Below are 16287 nucleotides of genomic sequence, written 5' to 3' on the forward strand. Positions count from 1 at the left end.
TGAATCCCATCCTTAGGCTCCACTGCTGTTTTCTAAACCAGGACTCATATTCCACCTAACCCCATAGGTACCTAAGTCCCCTAGGCCCTAAGTTTCTACCAGTTGGTATTCACAAACCTCCCATAGCCCTGACTGCCCCATGGCTAAAAAGCTGCTTAGAGACTTAGCTGAAGCTGTAAGCCTTGGAGGCCCCAAAGTGGGATTCTGAAACCAGGCAGGGCATGTCAATAGGGTACAATCCTTTAGGTGTGCTTTGAGCACGCCTAAGACCCAATACCTGACAGACCCCACAGCAGAAGGGCCAGACGCAGGCCCCCAAAAGGCAGATGAGCAGCTCAGCACCCACACAAGATAGCAGGGACACAGGGAAATGTAGGGCGAGTATGAGAGCAGTATCAAGCATTAGCAGGAGACAGTGAAAGATAGAGACTGTTTCAGCTACTAGGTAGCATGGGCTACCTAGGAACTAAGCTAGGTCAGCTGCTTAACTACAGAAGAGAGCTCATGACTGAGGATCCCAAATGGAGGGAGGATCTATATCTGGCCCGTCAGCCAAATGGCCCATATTAGGTGCCTAACCCTCCTCTTTCCACCCCTTACTTCAGCATTTCACTCCTCGCTAACTTAGGAGGCTTCCCAGTCAGTTTGCTGGTTTCTGAGAATGCCTTTCTAGGGCACCTGCCCCTTCCTGTGTGCCTAGGTGGAGGTTGAGGAGTCCACTAGGCAGCAGTCTACCTAGGAATTAGGCACTGCAGTACTGACTGGAGCCACCCCTACATACCTTTGAGTTTCTGGGCCTCCATCTCTTCCACTTGGAAGACACATTTATGATCTTTGGAATCTTCTTCTGAATCAAACATATTTCAAAACACATTGCTGATGGCAAATACTTGGAGCTACTGAGCAATCCCTCTCCCCCACTTTTGTACTTTTTTCCCCTATGCATCTCCTCATATTTGCAAATATGTACACCTCACTCTTTATTATGGCCATAACATGAAATAATAATATGCAATATTTCATTGTGGTTGCACCCTCTTCCCTTTCATGGTGAGGAACTAACTCTACAATTGTAGCTGCTATTGCTTTCATGTTTTCTTTGTCCTCCTGGCCTCAACAATTTCCTGTGACAATGAGCTCCACTGTCCAGTTATGTGTTGTGTGCAGAAGCATTTCCTTTTATCAGTTTTATATTTGTGGCCTTTCAGTAAAATTGAATATCCCCTTCTTTTTGTGTTATGAGACCATGAGAACAGAAGTTCCCAATCTAACTTCTCCATACTATTTATTATTGTATATACATTTATCATGCCCCCTCTTATTTGTCTCCCTTCTTAGGTAAACAATCCCACTCTTTTCAATCACTCTTCCTAGGAGAGTTTTTCTAGGGCCTGGATCATTTCTTCTCATGTCTGAATCTTCTCTAATTCAGCAATGTCTGTTCTGAGAAGAGGTGACAGGATTCCAGATGAGACCACAGCACTGCTTCATATAATGGCATTATAATATTCCCCGTATTATTCATTGTGTCTTCCTTACAAATCTTAAAATTGTGTTTGATTTTTGACTGCAGCTGCACTTTGAGCAGAAGTCTTCATTGCACTGTCTACATTAGCAGTTATATATCCCACAGTTTGGTGTGTGTTACACATCCCCCTCTGTGCTACAAAGGATGTGAGTTTGTTACAGCTTCCAGATATAAATTTAATTCTTTAGTTCAAGCTACGGAGGCTGACGCTTTAGCATTGGAAGTCCCTCATCACAACCAACATGGCTGTCATCACACTGTAATGTAGAACGGAAACAACACTATAGGCAATTCACTCTAAGACACTGAAGACAGTGGGGAAAAAAAGGCTTGATGAAAAATTCTTTTACCTAACTGCCATGGATCATTTGGCGTTTCGCATGCAGCAGATCAGCTGGGATTCACCCACAATCAGCCCTTGAGGAGAGTTTCAAAATGATAATCTCCAGGCTAAATCTTACAAAAGCTCTCTAAGAATTGCTCCAGCTTCTTCCCTTCTCTCTCAGTGATTGTGTAGAGTTAATACCGCTGAAATTCTTAAACAGCAGCTTCTCTCCTCAACATCAGCATGAGCTCGAAAATGACAAAAGAGCCCCAACTGCAGAAATATTAGCTGATCCTTTTAAATGATGTATGAAAAACAGAATACACACACACTGATGCTGATACACTAATCTGATTCTACAGGGCTAGAAATTGCAATAAAATTGTTTTATATGGTACACTGAGGAAAGGTGAGATAAAAGCCCTGAAAATGCTTCATTGCAAATCAACAGCTATTTGGTTTCATTTTTTTCCCCAAGAGGTTCTGATTTACCTCAAAAGACCTTTGAAGGTCACTTATATCTTGTTTTTCCATTTTGTTAAGCATCTCAGTATGCTACTTGTGGGATGTAATACACTTTTACTGTATTTTTACTATTGGCCTCCTGAAGATAAGGTTGGATGGAGGTAGCTATATATGTTTATAAAATATGCTTTAGCAGGATAAATACATTCTGACAGCAAAATATCAGGAGATATAAAGAGGCCCTCCCATCCCATCACTTGCTGTTGTCTTATGATGGAGAGACCTGGTGGCTTGCTATATGTCTCTGCTTTTTTGGCAGATGGGCGGCTGGATGGTAGTCTTGTTCATATTGGACTTGGATCAATGCGTAATAAAAATTCCTCCCCAAATAGTTGTGTGCTCACAGAAAAGAAAATAATAAAGAATTGAATCATAGGTCAGGCAAGAGGGTAAAATAAAATCCTGCCCCATAGTCTTTTCTAAAGCATCTTTATGTAGCACTATTTTCTAGAAATGCATATTTTGTAACTGTCAGCCACTAGAGGGCAAACTGGACTAAGTCAAGGGAGGTGGTGGAATCTCCATGCTTAGAGGTTTTTACGGCCCAGCTTGACAAAGTCCTGGCTGGGCTAATTTAGTTGGTGTTGGTCCTGCTTTGAGTAGGGGGTTGTCTAGATGACTATCTGAGGTCTCTTCCAACTCTAATCTTCTATGATTTAATCATTTAACAAAAAGAAAATAAATCCTTGCCCAAGAACATGGATTGCTCAATTTTAATTATGGTTTATTGTATAGGAAGTAGTCCTTCCCCACAACTATACCTGCAGGGAACCACATACCAGCCATACCAACTCTTTCTGGAACAGTCTGAACCTTGACTACTCTTTCTATTTCTACCATTGCATTTGATATTACATCTCATCAAGGATCTAATCCAAATTCTGTTCTCAAGTACTCAAGTGCAAATCTGAAGTATTTGCGGATGTCAATAGAGATACAGCAGTGTTTAACCAGTGTAAGCGAGAAGAAAAGTAGGTCCCTTGTGTCTCTGCCTCACCTCTTCTCATGGACTTTAAGGCCAAAAGGGACTATCATGATCATCTAGGCTGACCTCCTGCACATCACAAGCCACAGAACCTCACCCATCCACTCCTGTAATAGGCCCACAACCTCTTGCTGAGTTATTGAAATCCCAAAACCTGGATGAAGAAAAGTGATTGAAATAGTGATTACAGTAATTTTTTTTCCCAATTTATCTAACAAAAGTTTTACAACCTACTGTTTCAATTTCTTTTTAAATGGAGAAGAGTAAGAATGTGGAATGTTTAATAAAGGGATCCCACCTTGAAAGCTCGAGAATCTATTCTCCCCATGATGCATGCAAAAATACCATTAATCTTACGTATACAGTAACAAGATATAGAACCGTTGAGCCAAATTCGCCATGGGCATAAGCAAGTGCAACTTCACTGAAGTCAATGGAGTTGCATCTGCTTAGGGCAGCAATAAATTTAACTTCTGGTGCCAGCACATAAAATATCCAGCGTCACAGTAAACATCAGGTTAGGGCTCTTTCTTTGGCTTCTCAAAAGGGCCATTTTCAAGGTAGCTTTCTGCTAAACGTATAAGCTGCCTCACTGCAGAAAGTAACAGGATGTCAACATCACATGAAAGCTCCAACTCTGAGCAGTAGTTTTTAACAGGTACAATCTGAGCAAGAGGGATTCCAAGTTTCTCTGCAGTTATCCGCATCTGTAGAAAAGACACAAAATGGATTATCCTAAAGAGCGCCCTGACTATTTTTCAATCTTTCTGTTCCTTGAGGAAGCAAAGCAAAAGCTTTGAGTATTTTCACAGATATTGTTTGATGAGATTAAAAATGGAAGATATTTTAGTTCTTCAAACTTCCTTATACTGAAGACATAACTACTTTCACATATATATTGAAATCATACCCATCCTGCAACTGAAGTGGCAACTACATATTGATGCAGTTACAGTTCAAGGCCATATTCACTATATTTTATGCTTCTTTAGCAAATTCACTGATAGAAACTGACTGTAAACTGCCCTGGAGGCCAAACTCTATTTAATCTCAGAGGTGATACCCAGGACACAGGACTATTTTTCTGCCATTATGACCTAGAGAGAACACTACTAGGGATTCATCTCTGGTATAATTCCACTTAAGTCCATATTTGGCCTTTCTAGATACAGGGGGATATATTCTCTGGGCCAACCCAGCTCCTTTGTACTGGATTTTGGTCATAACCAGACAGTTAAGATTCTGATGAGAATAGCTCTTCACTGGTATAAAACTGATACAAGTTAGCTCCTTTAGAACCACGCTTCTGCACACATCCTCACCCAGCGTTGTGTGAGATATAGGAGTATGGGGAGTATGTCAGAGGCAGGGACGGACCAAGGCAGAGCTCTGCTTTGCTATGCTGAGCCTCTAAACCATGGTTCACACTGTGGCCAGCACACAGAGTCCAGGAGCTGCACTCAGCTCCCTGACAGCCCTTACCCCTGTGATTAACAGATTTCAGATACAGGACAGAATGTAGCCCAGGGTCAGGACTCTACTCTAGGAACTGATCCCAGTCCTTTTGTATTATTCCTGCTGAACAAAGCAGTCAGAACACAGTCATATCTCCTAAGCTAAATATTCCCCAAATGGGGGAGACTTCAAATGGCATAGAGTTGGCTATTCCTCTTGGCTGGGAGATGGTCACTTGGGCCACATTTCTCAAAGGTATTTGGGCACCTAACTCCCATTGAAATCAATGGAAGTTAGGTGCCTAATACCGCTGAGAATTGCAGATGGCTAAATCAGCTCCAGGCCAGCGTCAGTATTGGGGAACTGCAAACCACCAGCCTCTGATTCTTCACAACTTTCCATCTTGTGTTAGCATTTATGGCTGTGCAAAGTGAGTGCAAAGTAGGTATAAAATTCCACCAAAGCAAAATGGCAGCATTGTACAAACACTCTGCACGGGGTAAATATCTAGACAAGATGGAAGGTAGCAGGGAATCAAATCTTTATGGATTCTCTCCTGCGTCAGACTCTGTCACCATGGGACAGGGGCAAGGAGTCCAAGGAGACAATTCTGTCTGCTGGTCTGCATGAGCCATATCATGATTTAGAATAGCCTAGGGCAGTGGTTCCCAAACTTGTTCCGCCACTTGTGCAGGGAAAGCCCCTAGCGGGCTGGGCCAGTTTGTTTACCTGCCGCGTCCGCGGCTTCGGCTGATTGTGGCTCCCAGTGGCTGCGGTTCGCTGCTCCAGGCCAATGGGAGCTGCTGGAAGCAGCACGGGCTGAGGGACAGCGCAGCCACTGGGAGCCGCGATCGGCTGAACCTGTGGACACGGCAGGTACGCAAACTGGCCCGGCCCGCCAGGGGCTTTCCCTGAACAAGCGGCGGAACAAGTTTGGGAACCACTGGCCTAGGGACTCTACAAAATTTATCCAACAGTGTTTGCTCCCTGAAAGACAATCTGCTTTAAAAAAAAAAGCAGCAGAACAGAGCTCGCTCCCACTTCCTTCCTCCCCTGAAGCTCTCTTTTTTTCAGTTTTACACCTATTCACACCAGGGGAAATATGCAGCTGGTGAGTTATGGCCATACTCCAGCTCCTTTATATGGAGTGGGGTTTCGCAAAAGAATCCGGCCCTTAATTTTTAATGAGGTTTCTGGTATCTCCACCTTTTTCTGTTATGCAGTTTTATTCTTCAGAGGTGCAACTTGCAATTTTAACAAGTCTTAAACCTTGTAGGTAAACCAAAACCTGAGGTATTAAATTTAGTTATATTTTCAGCTTGTGCCTACAAGACCAGAATGAGAATATGTGTAGGAATATGAGGGGATGCAAGTATTGCAAACGTAGGGTATCACAATACCTTGATTTGTTAAAGTCAATTGAGTTAATAGATAGCACCACAGTCAACAATGCCATACTTTACCTGTTTCTGAACAGCTTTGCTTTTGTACACATACTGGACATCTTCTTCAAGAGCAGGGCAGATTTCATCCACTTTAGTTAGCAAAACCAGTTGTGGGATCCCTGTACCAAAAAAAAAAAAATAAGATTTTACACCTAATTTCCCATCAGTTCTTCATTGCAACTGCTTCTGCTTACATAAGGTGAAAGCGTTTTCTTTTGTGCACAACAGCATTCGAAAAAGATTAATTATTAAATTAATATTAACAAACAAACAAAAGAGAAAGTTACTCACCTTGCAGTAACTGAGGTTCTTCGAGATGTGTGTCCCTGTGGGTGCTCCACTCCAGGTGACAGTGCGTCCAAGCACCATTTATCGGAGATCTTCGGTAGCAATGCCTGGTTGGGACGCACACACTCAGCTGCTGTCTCGCGGCGTTGTTAGGGTCTGCCTGAGTGCACGCATCCCGCATCACCCTCAGTTCCTTCTCTACCGTAGAGTTGTCTGATGAGTACTCCAAAGCAGAGGAGAGGAGGGTGGGTAGTGGAGCACCCACAGGGACATACATCTCAAAGAACTTTAGTTACTGCAAGGTGAGTAACTTTCTCTTCTTCTTCGAGTGATGTCCCTGTGGGTGCTCCACTCCAGGTGAATGTGAAACAGTACCCACTATGATTGGTTGGATTTTGGAGTTGCGTGAGGGACAACGGTAGACAGTACAGTATGGCCGACTATGGTGTCTGCTGTGGTATCCCGTGTGATGGCATGTTTGGCAAATGTGTGGTCAGATGTCCACGTGGCCGCTTTGCATATGTCTGTAATAGGTACATTGTGAAGGAAGGCAACAGATGTTGACATTGCTCTAGTAGAATGAGTCCTAACACTCTCTGGTGGTTGAACATTCTGGGTCTGATAGCAGGATCTGATGCAGTCTGAGATCCACTTGGAGAGTCTTTGCTTAGAGATAGCTTCACTCTTTGATCTCTCGGTAGGGGGAAAGTATAATCCCGTGTTTGTGGAGGTGGGCTACAACTACAGCTATGGTCTTGGAGAATACCCACGGTGCTGTGGAGAGACCGAATGGAAGTACTCTGTACTTAAAGTGGTCGTGTCTGAGTGTGAATCGCAGGAAGCATCTGTGTGCTGGATGAATGGATATATGGAAATAGTCATCTTGTAGGTTGAGGGCTGTGAACCAGTCCCCTTGTTCTAGCGTGGGTATTATTGTGCCCAATGTGACCATCTTGAATTTTTGTACACGTACAAACTAGCTCAGTCGGCGTAGGTCTAAAATAGGTCTCCACCCCCCGCCTTTCTTTTGGGTCAGAAAGTAGTGGGAGTAGAACTCTTTTCCCCAATGTTGCATCAGTACATGTTCGACTGCACCTAGATGGAGAAGATGCTTGTGAGAGGGGTCCCTGAGGAGGGACGGGGAAGGGGAAAGGATGGGCGGGGAAGAAAAGAAAGGGATGGAGTAACCTGACTGAACTATTTCCAGGACCCAGCGGTCCTGCGTGATCTGTTGCCAGACATGGTGGAAAGCCTAGAGGCAATAGCCAAATGGGCAAATAGGCGGCGGAGTGAAGAGATGGTCATGCAGACGCCCGACTAGCACTTCAAAATTGTTGTGTGTTACCCGATGGGTGGGAAGTAGTTGGCTGTGCCTGGTTTTGCCTGCACCTAGGAGGTCTGTTGTGGTTTCTCCCAGTGTCATACAGTCTGGATTGGGGTCCGGGTCAGCACCAGGTCCATTGTCGGTGCTGGCAGGACCGGTCCCAGGAGAGCTTTCTCCTGCGGGAAGCCAGGTCCCTGCTTTTGCACCCTGTGTGAGTTGCTGCTGAAGTGCTGGGGCGGTCAGAGTTGCCTGCTCTCTGCACTGACAGCACCAAGGGTAAAGACCTTGCAGGAGATCTTTTCCCTTTTGAGTGTATCTGAGAGGAGACATTAGTGCTTCCTGCTTCTTCGTGTGAGAGGGTGAAGCCAGGCTCCCGATCGGTTCTGACCTGGCAGGGGAGCGTGTGGGAGAGGGTTTACTGCCCTTCTCCATAGGCGGCTGCAGAGCTTTCTCCATGAGAAGCATTTTTTGCCACAAGTCTCTATCAAGGCGAGCTCTAGTTTTTAAGTTCGTGCAGTGGAGACACTTCGCAGGGACGTGTGTCTCACCAAGGCATTTAATGCAGAGTGAGTGCCCGTCCGACTGCGGCATAGACTCCTTGCAGGAGCCACATTTCTTAAAGCCTGGCGACCACGGCACAATGAAAGTATGAGCGGCCGGAGAAGTCTCAACAAGAGACTAACTTGAGGGAAAAAAAAATATATTATTTTTTAAACTAACGAACTACACTAAAGAAAGGGAGAACTGGGAAATGGCTAGCTAATTATTTCTATTTTTCTCTACTTATTTCCTACAATAACCAGGGAAGAGATGAGCACTGCCCCGAGTCCTGTCTTCAGCTGAGGACGGTTGAGAAGGAACTGAGGGAGGTGTGGGACGTGCACACTCAGGCAGACCCTAATGATGCCACGAGACAGCAGATGAGCGTGTGCGTCCTGACCAGGCACTGCTACCGAAGATCTCCGATCAATGGCGCCGGGATGCACTGTCACCTGGAGTGGAGCACCCACAGGGACAGCACTCAAAGAAGAATTATTATTATTCTACCAGTATAGTAGACACTACACTTAATGACTCACTGATCTCATTGGAAAGATTGCCAGGGCTGAGATTCACTGCAATGAATTCTGTGACTCACAACAAGGGACTCAAAAACATGGCACACCTAGCTGAGTTCAGTAGCACAACTGGGGCCTGCTTTCACGCCCGTAGGTTATGTCTCTGTCTATTGCCTCCTATTAAAGTGACTCCTATCACGTGGAGAGAAAATCAGGTCCCAGGTATTGTATCCAAACATAACCACAGGAGCTAATGACGTAAATTGGCAATCAGAAATATAAGACTCCTATTCTTGAGTTCTTTTTTCACTTTTTGTTGCTTCCCATCTTCACTGCAGCTGCTAAATGAATCAATCTTACCTTTATTCCCTTTTTAAAAGGTTTTAATGCCTTGGATTATATGTATTTTAAAGTAATTAATGAAATCACAATAAATATTTCCTGATAAGATGTATTCCTAGAAGCCTAGTGCACAGCTCTGTTTCGCTGGGGGCCTGTGTCAACAGGAGGGCTCTGCTGTACTGAGGAGCAGAAACTCAATAGGGCACATTGGAAAACCAAAGAGTCATGTGGACACAAGAACAAATGGGTATAAACTGGCCACCAGGAAGTTTAGACTTGAAATTAGACGAAGATTTCTAACCCTCAGAGGAGTGAAGTTTTGGAATAGCCTTCCAAGGGAAGCAGTGGGGGCAAAAGATCTATCTGGCTTTAAGATTCTACTCAATAAGTTTATGGAGGAGTTTATGGTATGATGGGATAATGTGATTTTGTTAATTAATTGATCTTTAAATATTCAGGGTAAATAGGCCTAATCGCCTGAGATGCGATATTAGATGGATGGGATCTGAGTTACCCAGAAAAGAATTTTCTGTAGTATCTGGCTGGTGAATCTTGCCCATATGCTCAGGGTTTAGCTGATCGCCATATTTGGGGTCGGGAAGGAATTTTCCTCCAGGGCAGATTGGAAGAGGCCCTGGAGGTTTTTCGCCTTCCTCTGTAGCATGGGGCATGGGTCACTTGAGGGAGGATTCTCTGCTCCTTGAAGTCTTTAAACCACAATTTGAAGACTTCAATAGCTCAGACATAGGTGAGGTTTTTCGTAGGATGGGTGGGTGAGATTCTGTGGCTTGCGTTGTGCAGGAGGTCGGACTAGATGATCAAAATGGTCCCTTCTGACCTTAGTATCTATGAATCTAGTAGAGAACAATGGAGGTGATCAGGAATTTCTCTATTCTCCCACCAACACCAGAGCCCATTGCAGTGCCCATACTTCCATCAGTCTGGGGGCCTGTCCCTCCAGAGTGCATTAATCCAGCTCAGAGAGCCAGCCAGCATGTAAACCTCAGAAGCAATAAGTGTCAATTTCTCCTCCCACACTAAGGATAAGCATGGCTCCGAGCAGTACTTCAGGCCCCTAATGACCCAAGGTGCTCATGCTTGCAAGTCATATCCCCTCCTGGGCGTGCCCACTTCATTCAGTTCTATGATATTAGGAGACATAAAACATACCAAAATGGTTCAATTTTCTTCGAAGCTGTTTCAGCTTCTCTTCCAGTTTCTCAGGGAGAATCTCAATTTTGCACCCATCAATAACAAATGCAACACAATGAATCTGATCCTTCAGAGAAGGGGTCTTGACATAGCCTGGAGAATCTGAACGAAGGGTGGCAGCTGGATTAAACTGCAAAGAAATTTTTTTTATAATAATAAGTAGCACTTCCGAAGACCTGGAGATCCAAAGGGCTATACAAACACTGATTCTCACAATATCCCTTTGGAGCAGGAAGACAAGTATTTTATCTCATTTTACAGAGAGGAATACTGATATGCAGAGATGTGAAATGATTTACCCACACTCCTAAAGGGAGTGGTCAAGTCAGGATTAAAAATCAGGATTTCCTGATTCCCAGTCTCATACTCATTCTTCCAGATGGAGAGCCAGATTCTGACCTGTTATTGTAAATGTGTGTGAGTCGCTCCTTTGGAGTCAACAGAGTTCCTCTGAATTTATATCCCTTGTGGGAAAGTAATAATGAAACCAAAAGGAATCTCTTGAAAATAAAGAGGATTCATGAGATATTCCGTGTGTGTGTATACACATACCCATACATACACACACACACACACACACCATTGACTATCCCTACTATAAAGTTTTTGATCACACTTTTTATTAAGGTTCCATCTATAAAGCATTAATAAATTTTTAACAGATGTTTTAATAAATGGTTAATCGATTGTTGTCGAGTCCATCAAAAATGTATCCATAACTATGGCTTATAACATCTACTGATGTGCTTATAACCATCGATACACATGCTGCTCAGTACTGTAATGTGCTTTTAACATTCTTCATTTATTACTTCTTTGTAAACCATTTATAGATGGAATTTTAATATAAAGTGGGACCAAATAAATCATGGAAAGATTGGTCTTGTGGTTAAGGCATAAAACTGCGACTCAGGAGATCTCGCTTCCAATATAACTTTCACCAAGATAATTAATCACTGTTCCTCAGTTTCATATCTTTAATATTAGGTTAATAACACTTTATACCTCGCTGGGTTGTTATGAGGATTAAGTTAAGGTTTGTGAGGAGCCAAGATACTACAATGATGAGAGTAATACAACCACCTTAGCCCTCCATCTTTGCTTCTGTAACAAGCTCAGCTCAGCTGAATGGCCAATCAAATTCTACATCTCTTGCATATTACAACAGTTAAAATTTGAAATGGTGTATAGGCAGCAGCTCTTTACTAGGCAAGACAAAAGGCCAGGTAAGAAGGCACTGTACTAAGCTTGAATATGGCAGAAGCTGCTCTTTACAATGTTTTAAAACAATGTTTTCTAAAAATTCAAAATGTCAAAGTTGTTTCTGCTTTACCAAACTAACCCGTTGTTCATTTTTCAATTTTTTTCACAAAAAAAAAAATTAAAAATTGCTCATTTCCTGAAAACCAGGTTTCCAGTTAAAAAAAATTTAGAGAATCGTTTCAATAATGGAATGATTATTTTTGCTAAAAAACTTTTAAAAAATTCCTGAAAAACTAAAAGAATTTCAAGGGTTAACAGAAATTTGGGATAGGGGCATTAAAGTCTATCTTTCTATTTAAAACCTTTTTGTCTAAAATATTTCAACTAGCTCCAATCTTTATATATCTTGAGCCTGATTCTCCCTTGGCTTGTACCTGAACAAAGTAAGTGCCAAACGCTACCCGGGCAGAAGGGTGGACAGCGATTTAAATCAACTTCACATGACTGTAAAATATACACAAAGTGCCGGACAGTGGAGAATCGGGCCTAAACACAAACTTCCCATAGTTTATTCCTTTTCACATACACCTTACATATGATCACCATTCATAAGCTTTTACTGTACAGTACCACATATGCAAGAATGTACTGAGCACTGAGTAGATATTTTGTTCCACAGTAATTAAATTTAAGATATATTTGTACATCTAAAACAACATTAAAGGATATCACTTGAACTGCACAGAATTGTAGAAATCCTACCTGGTACCTATCAGGAACATGGCCTTTTATTATGTTGGACACTTCATCAATTTCCAGACCTGCTCCTAATCTTTCTTCTATTCCCATTGTGTCACAGAAGATAATAGGCAGAGGCTTGCAATCTCTTCCTGCTTTAACTGTGTAAGTCCTGTACTATTGGAACAAAAAAAAGTAACTTATCGAAATACAGACCTAAAAAATCCTTATTGAGCGCCAGATTATCTCTCAACCATATTGAGTAATACCTTTCTTCTCACAAGTACATGCATGGAATTCAGTGGGGGTAATCATGGACTATCTTTGGGTTTTCCATTTCCTGAGGAAAAAATGTTGATTTTTAACTAAGAGACTGTGCTTTAGCTTGGATGTTTATTAATTAGAAGCAAATATTTACCTGTGTTGTCACACTAGTATTATCAGATCCTGCTATGGCTTGGCTTGTCACATAACCTCGGAAAACAGAATTCACAGAGTTGAAAAAACTGGACTTCCCAGCTCCAACTGGACCAAGAACCAAAATCTGAATCTGTGGCACTGAATTTAAATAAGGTATGTAAGATCTGATTTCCACCATTATTTTACTTCTTTCCCTGTTAAGACAAAAAGATTTGCATAGTGTTAAACAGCCATGAGATCACAGCACATGTTTTGCACTGCAAATAGGCACAGTGAATTCAGGACACTGCAAATATTCCTATCCGACTCCCATATACTCCATCTTTAACGATCATCAAACACACAGTCTACTCAGGATTGTTGCACCAGCCAGAGTGACCACAGCTGATGGCAACACACCAGGCATCATGTTGTTAAGTTCCTAGATCTGGCTCAATCCTGCAAATCCACAAATCTGAAGGGGTGGCCCCGCAGCCACACCAGGTACAGTCAAAACATGCACCCCGCCAGGTGTCAATAGAGAGTTTGAGAGCATCCTGGGAACATGGCCAAAGAGCAGGCAGTGGTGCTTTTGAATGTAATGAGCAACTGAAGAACAGCCAGATCTCTCTGAGATAATGACCTTCACACAAAGTCAAACCACTTTGACATGGTTTGGACATGGAATGGATCTTTAACTATGATATCCTCTAATTTAGGGTGCCCAATTTAAAATACCCTATGGCCTGATTTTCAGAAAGTGCTGAGTACCTATAGTTCCTAATGAAGCCAATGGGAGATTCAGGTGCTCAGCACCTATACAAATCTGGCCTACAATGTCTCAACCTGGGTACCCCAAATCAGTGGTCAACTTTGAAAATTTTGAAAATGTATTCAATCAATGCTGCCTAAAATAGTTGCTTTGACATGTCACAGGGGAATAAAATCTCTGTTGCAATGTGCTGACTCTGTCACCGGTAATGCAGCGAAGTTACATTCATTCATTCATTCATTCATTCAAACAGGCTTAGAAATAGACTAAAAGTTATTAAGAGGGTAGGACGAATCAGTTTTCACAACATATGTATATAGAGCATACAAGTTGTCATGCATTACGCATGTATTCAGATAACCAACTTCAGGTACCGTAAACAACCAAATGCAGCTTAGGTCTTGTAAGCAGTGCACTGTGAAAACATAGCAAATAAGCAAAATCAGGCAGAACTGACACATCTGAACCAATGTCTAGTATGTGTTCATTGGAGTGTGACTGTTATCCAGGAGTGCAACTGTCAACATAGCAAATGAGTTTCTGAATAGGATGAGGTGAACAGCAATTCTCTACACTCACGGTGATAACATCAGGCACAGTGACTTCATGTTCTTGATTTTTGAAGTGAGGTCAGTGGCATGCTTTATAGAAATGTCTTTTTCTACTGTTGACACATGGCATCTTTGACAAAAGATCCTCTACAGCTAACTTTGTACAGCATACATGCTTAGCGGAAGCAAAATATTTTTTCATGGAAGATGCTTTAACTACCCAGATATCTGTTGAAAAAGTAAGACAGCAAAGCACGAAATGTCTAACAAGTTCTCTGAATGTGTTGGAGACCATGTGTTGTTTCAGACGGTGAAGGAAGTAAGCAGGAAGCAACCATTTTAGATTTGATTCAGAATAATAGGGAGTAATTGGTTGCAAATCTGAAGGTAGAAGGCAATTTGGATGAAAGTGATCATGAAATGACAGATTTCATGATTCTAAGGAAAGGAAGGAGTGAGAACAGCAGAATGAGAACAATGGACCTCAAACTCAGAGAACTGGTAGGTAAGGTCCCATGGGAAGAAAATGTAAGGAAAAAGGATGTTCAGTAGAGATGGCAGTTTTTCAGAGAGACAATATTAAATGCACAGCACCAAGCTATCCAGATATGAAGGAAAGACAGCAAGAATAGTAAGAGGCCAATATGACCTGAAAAATCAAAAAAGAATTGTACAAAAAGTGGAAACATGGGCAAATTGCTAAGGATGAGAAGAGAAGAGTAGCATAAGCAGGTAGGGACAAAATCAGAAAGGCTAAGGCACCATATGAGCTACACCTAAAATGGGTAGATTTTAAAAAAAGATTTTTAAATATGATTTACATTATAATAAGTTTTCTTTTTATAAATAAACCTCTTAAAAATAAAATCTTAATTTAATACAAAAAACGTTAAGACCAAAATTTATTATAATTTCTTGAAATATTTAAATTAAAGAATTAGTATGCTGAATCCATGAGCCTCCATCAAAAACTTTGAGTTAAACATTGCTTTTCAAAATAAAGAAAGTATCAGAGGAAAAACTTTTGAGGTCAAACTTTATAAATATGGCACAAGAGTAGCAATTAAGCAATATATCATTCACTATTTTCTAACAAACTAAAAATGTACCATTAATAAGAATCTGAAAATATTAAGCTATATAGTTGTTCAATATGCATATAATTATATTGTACCTTCCTAGGTAGCAAAAAAAGAACCAAATTTAGTGTAAAGGTTCTATTTAGTTGTAAATCAATATGTTTTATTGGTTATATCAGCCAATGAAAATGCACCTTTCTTCAGAAAATAACGACTTTCCACTTGGTGATTTAGTTCAATCCACCTGCATAAAAGGCAATAAGAAGAGGCTCTATAAATATATTAGGGAGCAAGAGAAAGACAAGGGAACATGTAGATACATTACTTGGTAGGTGGGGAAGGAGAGCTAATAACAGATGACGTCAAGATGTGTTTAATAACTATTTTGATTCAATCTTCACTAAAAAGATAAATTGTGACCAGATACTTAACACAATTAATTTGAACAAGGGGAAAGGGAAAGAAAAGGTTAAAGAGTAAGTTAGATGTATTCAAATTTTCAAAGACTGATGAAATTCACCCTAGGGTACTTAAGGAACTAGGTGAAGCAATCTCAGAACCGTTAGCAATTATCTTTGGAAACTCATGGAGGGTAGGTGATGTCCCAGAGGGCTGGAAAAGAGCAAACATACTGTTTAGCTTTAAAAAGAGGAACAAAGAGGACCTGGGGAGTTACAGTCAGCCTAATTTCAATACTTGGAAAGATATTGGAACAAATTATTATACATCAATTTGTAAACATCATTCTAGAGGGCGATAAAGAATAGCCAACATGAATTTATGAAGAACAAATCATGTCGCCTAACATAATCTCCTTCTTGACAGGGTTACTGGCATAGTGGATCAGAGGTGAATCTGAAGACATGATATATCTTGATTTTAGTAAGGCTTTTGACACAGTCCTACATGACATTCTCATAAACAAATTACAGAAATGTGGTCTGGATGAAATTACTGTAAGATGGGTGCAACACTGGTTAAAAGATTGTGATGAAATGGGAATTTTTCATAATATTTTGGATAAATATTGTGTGTGCCTCAGTTTCCCCTATGTACTG

At 41.5% G+C, this 16287-nt stretch overlaps 1 protein-coding gene across 2 annotated transcripts in view; it reads right to left on the reverse strand.

The window, feature by feature from the left end:
- Positions 1-3542: 3542 nt before the first annotated feature.
- Positions 3543-16287, reverse strand: part of IFI44L (interferon induced protein 44 like) — a 66880-nt gene continuing 54135 nt past the window's right edge. For both annotated transcript variants that reach the window (XM_043490678.1, XM_038413290.2), the window contains exons 4-8: positions 12847-13042; positions 12453-12605; positions 10446-10617; positions 6282-6382; positions 3543-4070 (exon numbers count right to left, since the gene is read on the reverse strand). In XM_043490678.1, coding sequence (XP_043346613.1) covers positions 3882-4070; positions 6282-6382; positions 10446-10617; positions 12453-12605; positions 12847-13042 — 811 coding nt within the window. In that variant the 3' untranslated portion in view covers positions 3543-3881. The remainder of the gene's footprint in view (positions 4071-6281; positions 6383-10445; positions 10618-12452; positions 12606-12846; positions 13043-16287) is intronic.

Source organism: Dermochelys coriacea, chromosome 8 (assembly GCF_009764565.3).
Source record: "Dermochelys coriacea isolate rDerCor1 chromosome 8, rDerCor1.pri.v4, whole genome shotgun sequence".
NCBI lineage: Eukaryota > Metazoa > Chordata > Testudines > Dermochelyidae > Dermochelys > Dermochelys coriacea.